This window comes from Tachyglossus aculeatus, chromosome 4 (assembly GCF_015852505.1).
Source record: "Tachyglossus aculeatus isolate mTacAcu1 chromosome 4, mTacAcu1.pri, whole genome shotgun sequence".
Classification (NCBI taxonomy): Eukaryota; Metazoa; Chordata; class Mammalia; order Monotremata; family Tachyglossidae; genus Tachyglossus; species Tachyglossus aculeatus.
In genome coordinates this window covers 109849815-109862641 of record NC_052069.1, presented here as the reverse complement: position 1 = coordinate 109862641, position 12827 = coordinate 109849815, and the positions used below count along the sequence as shown (strand labels likewise).

Below are 12827 nucleotides of genomic sequence, written 5' to 3'. Positions count from 1 at the left end.
AGCTTTGATTTCACAGCGATACCAATGACCTACTTCGGGGTGTCAGTCACTAGGTGCTGGCCAGGACTTTGATGAGGTCTGATTTTTGCTTCCCATGTTCTGTCTCTCCCTTTTTCCCTCTGCCTCTCCGTCCCCCAGTCTCTCCCCCTCCATCTCTCCGGGGAGACTTCATCCAGAAAGGCTGAGGAGACCAGCAGAGATTAGGAGGGAATTTCTGCCCTTTCAAAGTTTACATCAGGAATTCCCTTTAAAAACAAAAAGGCCTTGAGAAAATGACAAAATATCTCCCGATTTGGATGACTTGAAGAATCATTTCCAGTGTCTCTGTCCTCCAAATCACTGCCTCCTTTAAATTGCAATTTAAGGCCCACTTCTTGCAGGAAGGTTTCTTTCTCTGTTGAACCCACCAATAATTAGTAATTGTGACATTTGTTAAGGGCTGACTATGGGCCAAGCACTGTGCTAAAAGAATGGGCAGACACTAGATAATCAGGCCAGGCATGGTTCCTGTACCACATTGGGGCACACAGCCTAAGGGGGAGGGAGAACAAATGTTTCACCCCCAAATTACAGATGAGAAAACCGAAACCCAGAGAATTGAAGTGACTTGGCCAACTTCACCACCCAGGCAAGTGGCAGAGACAGGATTAGAACTCAGGTCCCCTGGTTCCCAGGCCCATGCCCTTTCCACTAGGCCATGGCAACAACCAATGGCAGAACCCAATGGTGCAATCTGTAACCCACCCTTTTCCTTGTCAAATTTGTCTCATAATTATTGCATTTACTTGTCTGTATTTTCCCACTTGGGTTGTCTGGCACTTGTGCCTTGTTTCTCCTGTAGTATGTAATAGTGGGAATCGTATTTTTTGATCACCTACTGGGTGAAATGCAGTGAGCTAAATGAGAAAGCACATCAAAAAGAAGTAAGCCATTCCCTGCCCCTAAGGAGCTTTCACTTTAGTAGAGGAGTTAGGAATAACATTTTCAAACAGAGTGATCCGAAAAGATGTTTTGTTTTGTTGTCTGTCTCCCCCTTCTAGACTGTGAGCCCGTTGTTGGGTAGGGACCGTCTCTATATGTTGCCGACTTGTACTTTCCAAGCACTTAGTACGGTGCTCTGCACACAGTAAGTGCTCAATAAATACAATTGAATGAATGAAAGAATAGATATAATTAAATGTACAAATGAATAAAAATATATGCACCGATGCTGAGGAAGGGTTTACATTAATTCAGAAGGACTGGAGGCAGCTGCTGGGTTTACTTTGGTGATTTGGGGGTGTTGGAAAGCCCCTGAAGGCAGAGTGAGCCCCTCTTCTTTAAAAGCTCTAGCTAAGGTAGTGCTGATAAGGAAATAAAGACCTTTAGATGGACTAATTTACTGACTGCCTGACTGGTTTCTTAAAATCATGAGGGCCAGTTGGGAGATTTTCTTGGGAAGGGTGAAGAGCATGGAAGAGGAATTTAGAGAAATAAGAGAACCAATTAGTTAAAGCTGATACATCATGTCAGGAAGTTGTGTTTTAGTCAAGGAGCAATGGGAAGTCATCTAAGGCTTCTGAAGAGGGGTGTGCTGGATTCTGATTGACCTTTCAGAAGATGATTCGTACAGCTATGCCTGAGAGGAACTGAAGAGAGAAAAGGCTGGATCTGGGAAACCAGTGGCTCAGTGGAAAGAGCACGGGCTTGGGAGTCAGAGGTCATGGGTTCTATTCCCGGCTCCACCACTTGTCAGCTGTGTGACTTTGGGCAAGTCACTTAACTTCTCTGTGCTTCAGTTCCCTCATCTGTAAAATGGGGATTAAGACTGTGAGCTCCACGTGGGACAACCTTGATTACCTTGTATCCCCCCCCCAGCGCTTACAACATTGCTTGGCACATAGTAAGTGCTTAACAAATACCAACATCATCATCTAAGACAGTGTTGGGGTTGAAATTTGTATTGTGGTAGCTGTAGGGAAGGCAGAGAGAGAGGAACAGATGTAATAATAATAATAATGATAATAATTGTGGTATTTAAGTGCTTACTATGTGTCAGGCACTGTACTAAGCACTAGGGTGGATGTGAGTTCGGGGTGACGTATGAGTGTTCCAGGGGGAGACAGTCTCAACGTGGAACACTTTGTTTTCCCTTTTCAAACCTCCCACCCAGCCAAAGTTAAAAGTTACCGACTAAAAGCTACCAACTCAAGAGCCATTTGCATGCTGAGGTTAGCATGAGGTGAGTGCCACTGGTTGTTCTCTGGTAAGCCAGCAACTGCCTGCCAATAGAATTTCTTGGTAGCCCCCAGCAAAGGTGTCCTGCTTCTGCAGGTGAGGGGGCAGGGCTTGACCTCGCTTTGGGGCTAGGTCACCCAGGACAAGGGCCCTCCAGTGAAAAGCAGAGCAGGGAAGTGCAGGACAAATGCCACCCCTGATTTGACTTTGTCAGCGTCTTCTCCAGGACCTATAGGTGAAGGGGAGGGGACCCCTGCCAGAGACGTAAGCTCTCTGGTTTCTGTGTCATCTGGTCCCCTCTCTTCACGGGCTCGGAACACACCCAGCATCAAAGTCGGGGAACCAGAGGCTTGAATCAGATAAAGGGCTTTGGGATTGGCTAATGAAAGGGGCCTGCAGAGTTCAAAGTATGATTATTAATAACGACATCGTCATTATGGCACTATCAGGGGGACAGGAGCCGTGGGACCGATAAGCCCCCCCCCCCCCCCCCCCCCCCCCCCCAGAAAATCCAAAGCTGCCTGCACCCATAGGAATCCTCGAAGATTGCTCTTTTCTTTGCAGGAGAGAAAAAAAATTCCTTTCCTGGCATAAAAATCCTCTCTCCAGACCCACTGGAGAAAACACACCCAGTTCCTCACTTGGTGCCTGGGAAAGCGTCTGCTCTGGAAGTTGGCGTGTAAACAGGATGAGCCAATGCAGACGTTGGGGTGGGGAGAGGGAGCTGTGCTGTATGTTGGGCTCCTAGCCCGCAACTGGAGGGAGAAGGGTCTGCCCAGCGGTGGGTTTGAGCTTTGTCAGGGCAGAAGAGGGTTTTCAGCTCAGCTCAAGTCCTCAATCAGATACTGAGGCCAAGGATCTTCTCCCTGGCCTGGGGAGGGTGGCTTGCACCAGGGCCTTGAGACATGAATACAGTCCCAAAGGGCAAGACCTCTGGAGAACCCTGCTTTTCCTATCCTCAAATGCTTCTTCCTCTCACGTGTCGCCTCCTGACTTATTGCTCTTCTTCCTTGCTCTGAAGGAGATTCCTGGTGAATCTGGGATCCTTCAGCTGGCCTTGTGTTGGCAGGGTAGAAACCCAGCCCAGGTCCCATCCTCCCAGCCCCTCCAATGGGGTAACCTCAGTACTGACTTCCTGAGGCAGATGTCCCTGGAAATAGAGGCCTCAGCCCATCCCAGAGTTGCTGGCTTGGGACAGTGAGGCTAGGCTCCCAATTTCTCCCCCTCCTACACAGCAACAGGCCTCCTGAGATTCTACAGTGGTTGGAGTCACCTCCCGGCATTTGCATTCCTGTCTCTCCAGGGAGATGCTCACTGTACCGCACTGCCTCTGGGCCCCACCACCAAGTCGGCTCAGGGAGGACCTGGTCCCCTGTCCTGCCAAACACCCCCAGGATCCGGCTGTGTCGTTCACCCAGTTCACCCACAGGCAGGGCTGTGCTCGGCCAGTTGGGCTCTCCCCCCCGCTTCTCTCCCCCGGGGGCCTCCACTTTCTGCCTTTCCCAGATGGATGGGCTCAATGGGCACGTGCCAGGCATTGGGTGTCCCCTGCATTGGGTCACTGCGGCTGGAGGGGGCGGACAAGGCCAGCCCCTGGGAAGATGCTGGGCATTGGATTGAGCCTCTTCAGCTCCAGCTCTGCTTTTCAGGCTTTAATCCCTTCCCTTTTGTCCCAAGATGCCTGAGGATCTAGTTTCTAGCTGTTGCCTGGGAGGTTGAATGTGACTGCTCTGGTGGGGAGAGAACTCTTTTTCTCCGGGCTTGTAATCCTGTTACTTCTACCTTGGTGGGAGGGCAGAGTGCTGGGCCTCCCTGCAGCATACCACGGGAGCTTCCTGAGTGGCAGTGGGGTTTAAGGATCCCTTCTTAGTCAGGGGAGCAGGTGCCATGGCATACAGTCCCGCTTTTTTTGTGGTATTTGTTGAGCACTTACTATGTGCCACACCCTGTACTAAGTGTTGGAGTAGATACAAGCTCATCAGTTTGGACAGTCCATGTTCCACATGGATCTGAATCCCTATTTTACAGATGACATAACTGATTCACAGAGAAGTGAAGTGACTTACCCAAGGTCACACCACATACAAGTTGTGGTGCTGGGATTAGAACTGAGATTCTTCTGACTCCTAGGCCCCTGCTCTATACTTCCTTCTTGGGAGCATGCTTAGGTTCTTAGGCCTCTGGTTCAGGGTATAGTCAGGGTGTCCACGGGACACCCTGGTGAGTCAGCCCAGTGGCATCTTTTCTGTGTGAAGCCCCCATCCCATGGGCCTCCAGCAGAACTGTGGTCTGCTGTAGCTGTGTTGGAGGGTCAGAGGGCCTGCCTATGTAGAAGTCAGATCGAGAAAACAATGGTTTAGAGAGCCTTCAGCTTCGTCACAGGGGAGTAGGGTACTGCTGCCACTTATATTCATAGCAGGAGTAGTAGTAGTATTTATTGAGCTCCCACTGGGTAAAATGCACCGTATCCAATGACATGCTGCCCAGCGGTGGGGGTGGGGGGAGAAGGGTTGGGGGAGAGAGAGAGAGAGAACATGAGAACGAGAACACAAGCACACATGTTCAGTGCTGGGTTATTGTGGGAATGGAAGAAGAGGAGATTTCACTTCTGGCTTTCCTCACTGTCCCTTCAGTCTGGTCACAGGTCTGTGTAGGAAAGACGAGCACTCTGTGGCCATTTTGGTCTGAGTACAGGTTTTCCAAATGTTGGCTTTTATACCTATGTGGATAGGGGACAAAATGCGTTCATGGACTCTTGAGGATGGGTTTCCAGCTCTCAACTGGCTGAGTTCGGAGTCTGAAGCACTGGCAGCATTAGAAGCCAGTCATCACATGGTCCCTTGCTGTGGAGTGAGCCCGAAGCCCATCCCCCGAATCCACCCCTCTTCGGATCCCCAAAGCCCCACTCTGTCAGTCTGGCCTTTGCTGTTTTCTTCCCCCGTCGAGATTGTCCATGCCCTTTGCTTTTCCAGCTTTTTCTCCACCCCAGAGCCGGGACACAGGGCCAGCACTCCTGAAGCAGTGGCATGGAACAAAGAGGCTCCCCATTATTTTCTGGAACTGGGTGTCCAGGAAGGTGGGGGGTCAAGGGTGGAGCTTGTGTAAGCTCTACACATTCACTAAGAAGCATCGTGTAGACTTCCGCTCTTCCCCTTTCCTTCCCCTAGTGACTTGGGGTTTTTTTTGGTGTTTTGTTTTTAAGTTTTATGCCGAGTCATGTTACTAGGAAGCAGGCAGTGAAGAGAGTAAGTCAAGGAGAAGGAAGCGTCCAGGGCAGAACCTCCAGAAGTGCTAGTTCTGTCCCCACTTTTGCCTTCAACTTCCCTCCAGCCTTAGTAGCAGGGAGATGAGGGAGAAAGCCACAGTATTGTCCTCTCTCCTTTGGAGAACCTGACCTGATTGTTTCATCAGATTCCTACTTTCTCCCTTCCTCTTCTACTTTCCCTTCCCAGTGGGGAAGTTCCTGTTGATGCTATTTAAATCCTAAGCAAGAAAGAGGACAGCTCTTAAGCACTTATCCCTCTGCTCTTCCATTCCACCATTAAAAATGTATTTCAGTGTCTGTCCCCCCTCTAGATGGTGAACCTCTTGGGGTCGGGGAACATGCCTTACCAACTTTCCTGTAGTGTTCTCTCTCAAGCGTCTAGTACAGTGCTCAGCATAGAATAAGAAGCCGGCGTGGCCTAGAGTATGGGCCTGGGAATCAGAAGGACCGGGACTCTAATTCCGGCTCTTCTGCATGTCTGCTGTGTGACCTTGGGCAAGTCACTTAACTTCTCTGTGCCTCTGTTACCTCATATGGAAAATGGGGATTGAGACTGGGAGCCATCTGTGGGACAGGGACTGCATCCAAACCAATTATCTTGTATCTACCCCAGCACTTAGTACAGTGCCTGTCACATAGTAAGTGCTTAACAAATACCAAAATCACAAATACTGTCATCAGTAAGCCCTCAATAAATATGACTGAATGAAAGAATGAATAATTTCACCACCTCCATCATTAAGATCCAGGGAAAGATCCAAGGGTTTCAGTTTAGTTTGACAGGTTGGTCGTTTCGTAGCATCGACATTCTCCATCCCTCTCACTCAGCCCCAAACAAAAATAAGCGCACGTCCGGAAGCCGGACAAGCTGGATGGACGAGGTTCTTTCTCCTGCCTCTGGAGGCCCCAGGAGTCCTCTTCCAACAGCTGCTGGCCAAGAGCTGCCCATGAGGGTGACCCCCAGCTCCTCTGAACAAAGAGGAGCTTCTTGGGCTGCTCCTCACGTGACGGGATGAGGAAATGTGGCAGAAATGGCTGCGTGTCCTCCCCACTCCTTCAATTTAGAGTCTATTTTTATATCGTTTGGGGGTCCCAAGGGAGAAGGAAGAGGAAGAGGAGGAGGGGAGGGGATGTTGGCTGGAGGGGTGCCGGCGAAGGGGTGGAGAAGGGAGGAGGCTTCACCTCTTCCCTTGGACAGCCGGTCTGAGGGCAGCAGGCCGAAACTCCCAACAGTGAGAGTTGAATCCCAGTTCAGAGCGATGAAAGGGAAATGACGGGAGACGCCACCCGGGAGGAAATTCAGCTCATTCACAGAACTCGGGACATCCTCCTCTTTGCCGCAGTCCATTTTCAGAAGGACGCAGAGGCTGGGCATAACAAGGGGAACATCCCCTCCTCCCTCCACTCGACTCACATTCCCCAACACCCACACAGCAGGATCAGAAATATGGTCAGAGGGGACCTTTCCTCCTTGGATCCTCCCAGAGAATCTCCCGAGATGGGGGGAGGAGTGGAGGCAGAGGGACTTTCTGGGTAAATTCAGACTTGTCCTGGGACTAGTGGAACCTAGACAGACTTAGAGGGGGCCAAGATAAACAACCCCCAGCTCCAAGTAGCATGTCTTCTTGTGAGTTCTCAGGGAAAGGCTGGTGACTGGAGAAGAAATCCATAAATGGGTTAATCCATAAACTGGACAGTCATCCCCAAAATCAAACATGGCCAGTCAGTGGGTCAGTCAGTCATATTTATTGAGTGCTTATTGTGTGCAGAGCAGTGTACTAAGTGATCGGGAGAGTATAATGTAACACTAAGCAGACACATTCCTGGCCTGTGTATCCTGCACATTCTGTGTATCCTGTCTAAAATCTACTCCCACCGCAGTACCAACCTCTCACACATGCAGTTCCCCTCTTGTATCTCCCTCCGCTGTCTCCACCCTTCCCTTTGCCCTCCTTTGTACCCCAAACGTCTAATTTGGGGTCACCCTCAGAGGCCGGGGCTGAAGCAAACAGTACTCTCCTCTTGCCTCCCCACAATGAACAGTCTCTGCTCTGCTCTGCTCTGCTTCTAAGTTGCTAGAGGGCTTGGAGATATAATTAGTGCTTGGAGAGAGCTTTGAAACCTGCAGATAAAAGGCACTGAACAAGAGGAAAAGCCTCACTCCCACACCTCAGCCTCCCCACACTCTGATGGTACATGCCATCCACACGCCTCTATACAAATACCGTATACCCAGTGACGCTTAGAAACAGCTCCTCCACATGCATATTTTACCCACACACAGATCCACATCTAAAAACTATTGCAAATACATGGCGAACGCAAATACGCCTGCCCATAAAACTCCTTGCCACTTAAAAGGGCTTCTTGAGACATGCTTGTGTGTTCGCCCTAGTAATCTCTCGCCGTCCCTCTCACACACCACATCACCCTGTTTCATTTTTAATTGGGAAGGACTAATTCTCAGATGATAAGAGCTGCCCGGAGACTGGAGCTTTTCCACTCCTGGTTTTCTTCGGCCCCACTAGGCGAGCTGGCTTAGACCGTTGGCGTTTTCTGCTCACTGATGCATTAAAATCCAAGCCCCTGAGCCCTCCAGAGTTACAATAGAAATCACCTGGACCCTGCTTGGCATCCCTCCTCCCTCCAATCCCACAATCCCTTGACTCCTGGCAGCAGTGGGTCGTTCTAGGGGTGCTCAAACTCTTGCTTCTGACCCCTGACTTCCTGTCTCTCTGGGGAATGAGCCCCACTTCCTCCACATTACAGCTACATGTATTGTTTTGATGGTATTTGTTTTTTGGGGTGTTTTATGGTATATGTTAAGCACTTACTATGTCTCAAGCACTGTTCTAAGCACTGGTGTTGATACAAGCTAGTCAGTTTGGAAACAGTGCCTGTCTTACATGGGGCTCACCATCTAAATCCCCATTTTTTGGATGAGGTAACTGAGGCACAGAAAATTTAAGTGACTTGCCCAAGGTTACACAGAAGACAAGGGGCAGAGCCAGGATTAGAACCCAGATCCTTCTGCCTCTCAGGTTGGGCTTTAACCACTAGGCCATGCTACTTCCGCTTACTATGTGCCAGGCACTGGACTAACAGCTGGGATAGATAGAAGTTAATAAGGTTGGGCACAATCCGTGTCCCACGTGGGGCTCACAGTCTTAAGTCCCCGTTTTTCTGATGGGTAACTGAGGCACAGAGAACTTAAGTGACACGCCCAAGGACACAGAGTAGACAAGTGACAGAACCACTATTAGAACCCAGGTCCTTCTGACTCTGAAGCTCATGCTCTATCCGGTAGGCCGCACCGCTTCCTCATTGTATTGCATTCCATATTTTGTAGCATATAGTGACGCTCTTTCTGTTCATTGGATGTTGAAGGGCTGGAGTAGTTGCCCGATTATCACTATGGGCTCTCAACTCAGATAGCATCTTAGAAACACACAGATAGTAGAGGTAAATATTGTTTTTCCACCCGACCTGACCTCGGGCCCAGCCTCAAACCCCAAAGCATGGGGCCAGCGGGGGGGAAAAAATCAAAGGAGGAAGTTGTTGGCAGGCGGCTGCCGCCCCGAGAGCACTGGGTGTGGGTCCGGGTGATGGCTCCGCTCAGCTCCGTTGTGGCCAGTGCTCGTGGGGACTGGTGTGGAGGGAGGTCCCGTGTGGCCTCGGGCCATGGAGACAGCCCTGATGGTGGACAAGCAGCAGAGCGCTCCATCCAAAGTTCTCCAGCTAATGTTTGCTTTCCCCTTTGTGTCTTGCAGATTTTTCCACCCAGGTCAATTCCACGTCCCTGAATTCCCCGACCGGCCGGGGGCCCATGGCGGCACCCTCCCTCCATCCATCCCTCGGCCCTGGCATCGGCTCCTCCCTGGGGTCACCCATCAGCACCCTCAGCTCTCCCATCAATGGCATGGGACCCCCGTTTTCCGTCATTAGCTCCCCCATGGGGCCACACTCGATGTCGGTCCCCACGACCCCCACCCTTGGATTTGGCACGGGCAGCCCTCAGGTGAGTGACAGCGGCTGGGGGACAGCAGGGACAGAGGTTGGCGGGATCTGCATGGCAGATGACTTCCGGAGACTCTAGAGTACAATGTCAGCCACTGTTCATACTGGGCCCCCAGGCTGACCCTCTTCACAACCATTCCTAACATTCTTCTCTTCCTTCTCCCCCTCTCTGCTCTTGCCTCCAACCAGTCAATCAGAGAAGCAGCATGGCCTTGGGGATAGAGCATGGGCCTGGGAATCAGAGGGACCTAGATTCTAATTCCTGTTCCACCACTTGTGTCCTGTCTGACCCTACGAATGTCACTAAACTTTTTGCCTCAGTTTCCCTATCTGTAAAATGGGGATTAAGACTGTGAGCCCACTGTTGGGTAGGGACTGTCTCTATATGTTGCCAACTTGTACTTCCCAAGCACTTAGTACAGTGCTCTGCACACAGTAAGCGCTCAATAAATACGATTGATGATGATGATGATGACTGTGAGCCTTATGTGGACAGGGACTGTGTCCAAACTGTACCTACCCCAGAACTTAGTACAGTTCCTGGAACATAGTAGGCATTTAACAAATGCCATTAAAAAACATCAACAATCAGCCAGTGCTATTTATTGAGTGTTTACTGTGTGCAGTGCACTGTACTCAGTGCTTGGGAAAGTAAAATGCAACAGAGTTATTAATCATGATCCCTGTCCACAAAGCGCTTATAGGCTACAGGGGGAGCAGACACCCCAGTGCTATGGGACTGGGGTAAGGATGAAAGTGCTCAAGAGGTAGTAATAAAAGGATTTGTTAAATGCTTACTATATGAAGAGCACCGTACTAAGCTCCGGGAAGGAGTATACAAGTGGGAATTAACACAGACCCTCGAGGGGCTCACAGTTTATGAATCAGGTGCATAGTCAACGTAGAGAAGCAGTGTGCCTAATGGGTAGAGCACAGACCTGGAAATCAGGAGGACCTGGTTTCTAATGCTGCCTCTGCCACTTGTCTGCTGTGTGACCTTGGGCAAGTCACTTAACTTCTCTGTGCCTCAGTTACCTCATCAGTAACATGGAGATTAAAACAATGTGGGACAGGGACTGTGTCTCACCCAATTACCTTGTATCTACCCCAGCCCTTAGTCCATTGTCTGGCACATTCATTGTGGGCAGGGATTGCCACTGTTTATTGTTGTATTGTTCTTTCCCAAGCACTTAGTACAGAGCTCTACACATAGTAAGCGCTTAATAAATACGATTGAATGAAAAGTAAGCGCTTAACAAATACCACAATTATTATTATGTATTTATCATTAGAGGGGAGGGCAAATGGGAAATATGGGTTGTCACTCCACCTCTTTTCTTTCACTTTTCTCCCTTCTTTCCCCCACTGCCCCTCTCTCACACACCTCACCCTGTGTTTTTAAAGCTCGTTCTTACATGGACTACTGGCCTGGGCTCCAGACAAAATTGCGCAAACATACCTTATACTTACACTGTGAACCCCATGTGGGACAGGGACTGTGTTTGACCCGATTGACTCACATCTTCCCCAGCACTTAGAACAGTGCTGGAAACACAGTAAATGCTTAATGAATATTATTATTATTATTAGTAGTAGTAGTATTACTCCTCTCATCTTCTAGATTCTACCATTTCCTGCCCCTTCTTGGCAGGCTGAGAAAGCCCACCTGTTTTCCCCCAAGATTTAGCCCTCTGTGTGATGAGTGAAAGCAGGAAGCCAAAGCCCAGACAGGGCGGATGGGGCTTCAGATGCTCCTCCCCGGAAGATTTTCTTGGGATTATCTCTACACTAAGCAATTACTGTGGAATAATAGTGATTTGTTGCTAGTTTCAGGGCCCGTGCGCTAATAGAGATGTGATGAACATCTGGCAGGCAATTTCCTAATGATGTTTGATGGAACAAGCAGCCGTGTCTCTGCTAGGCTGGCAGAGCTGCTCCCCCTTCCACACCCCGCCCCTCGCTACTCCCCACCCCAGTGCTCGCGTTTGTGCTAATGGGGGAGACGTGCACACATCTGGACAGATGGTTTGTACGGAGTGATCTGCTGAACAGCTCATTGCCTCCCTGTCCTGCCTTGCCTCCCATCCTGCCTCCTCAAGGTACTGGGGATTGGAGCTGCCATTTAATAATAATAATAATGATGGCATTTATTAAGCGCTTACTATGTGCAAAGCACTGTTCTAAACGCTGCAGAGGTTACAGGGTGATCAGGTTGTCTCACGGTGGGCTCACAGTCTTAATCCCCATTTTGGATCCTGGTTTGCTTTGGATCAGCCTGTGGTTCAGCCCTTGTGGGGAAAACCTTGGAAAGGGAACCTGTCAGCATATCCCCAGCTGAGACCAGAATGAGCAAAACACCCCTGTCTTCAATTTCATTCAGTCCATCATATTTATTGAGCGCTTACTCCGTGCAGAGCACTGTACTAAGCACTTGGGAGTGTACAATTTGTGTGGACCACGGAGCCCTCCTGGGTTTGGTGGTTCTCTAGAAATACATGCCTTGCCCTCAGAGAGCTTCCGTTCCAGTGGAAGCCCGAGGGGTGGGCACAGAGCATTTCCTTTTGTGGATGGTTTGGAGATGGCCTTTCAGGTAGTGTGGCCACTGGTCAGTTATGGAGGGGTTGAGGGGCAGTCATCACCTCACATGCTAAATCCAGGAAGGCTTCTTTCAGGAGGGGCAGATCAGAGTGAGGCATGGAGGCGTTTTGGCATGGGAAGAGTGGCAGTCTGTCCTACCTGTTGGGGGTGGCCCCAGAGCAGCTGATGGGCCTTTGGCCAGGAGCAGCTACTTGCGTAAATTCAGCCCTTCTAGCTTCGCTTCCAAGTCATTTTCATGAAGCTTATAGGCACTGTCCCCCTGCACCCACCTCCTCCAAAACTGAAGCTGCCTACGGCCCTAGCTCTGAGCTCCTTATGGGGGTGGTGGGAGGCAGGAAAGCTCTTTTAGGAGAACCTCCCCACCTCTCCACAGCTGTTCAAGTATCTGCTGATTCACTTCGCTGCCTGTGACATGAGGGCTGCCCCAAAATATCCCTACCGGCTCTCTTTTATGGGCCCACAACCTGGAGAGGACCAGGGAAGGCAGGAGCAGGAGGGACTTTCTAGTGGTCAGCCTTGGGCCCAGCTCCCACTCCCAGCTACCAGACCTTGGTCAGTGTGTCCAGTTTGGAGCAGCAGATGGCCCAGTGGATAGAGCATGGGCCTGGAGGTCCGAAGGCCTTTCCAGACTGAGTCCCCTTTATCCTCTCCTCCTCCCCATCCCCCTTCCCTCTGCCCTACCCCCTTCCCCTCCCCACAGCACTTGTATATATTTGTACAGATTTATAAC

General features: G+C 50.2%; 1 protein-coding gene across 1 annotated transcript in view; it reads left to right on the top strand.

Annotated features, from left to right (window-relative positions):
- Positions 1–12827, top strand: part of RXRA (retinoid X receptor alpha) — a 292947-nt gene that overhangs the window by 194174 nt on the left and 85946 nt on the right. The window contains exon 3 of the mRNA XM_038745913.1: positions 9253–9500. Within this exon, the coding sequence (XP_038601841.1) occupies positions 9253–9500 (248 nt within the window). The remainder of the gene's footprint in view (positions 1–9252; positions 9501–12827) is intronic.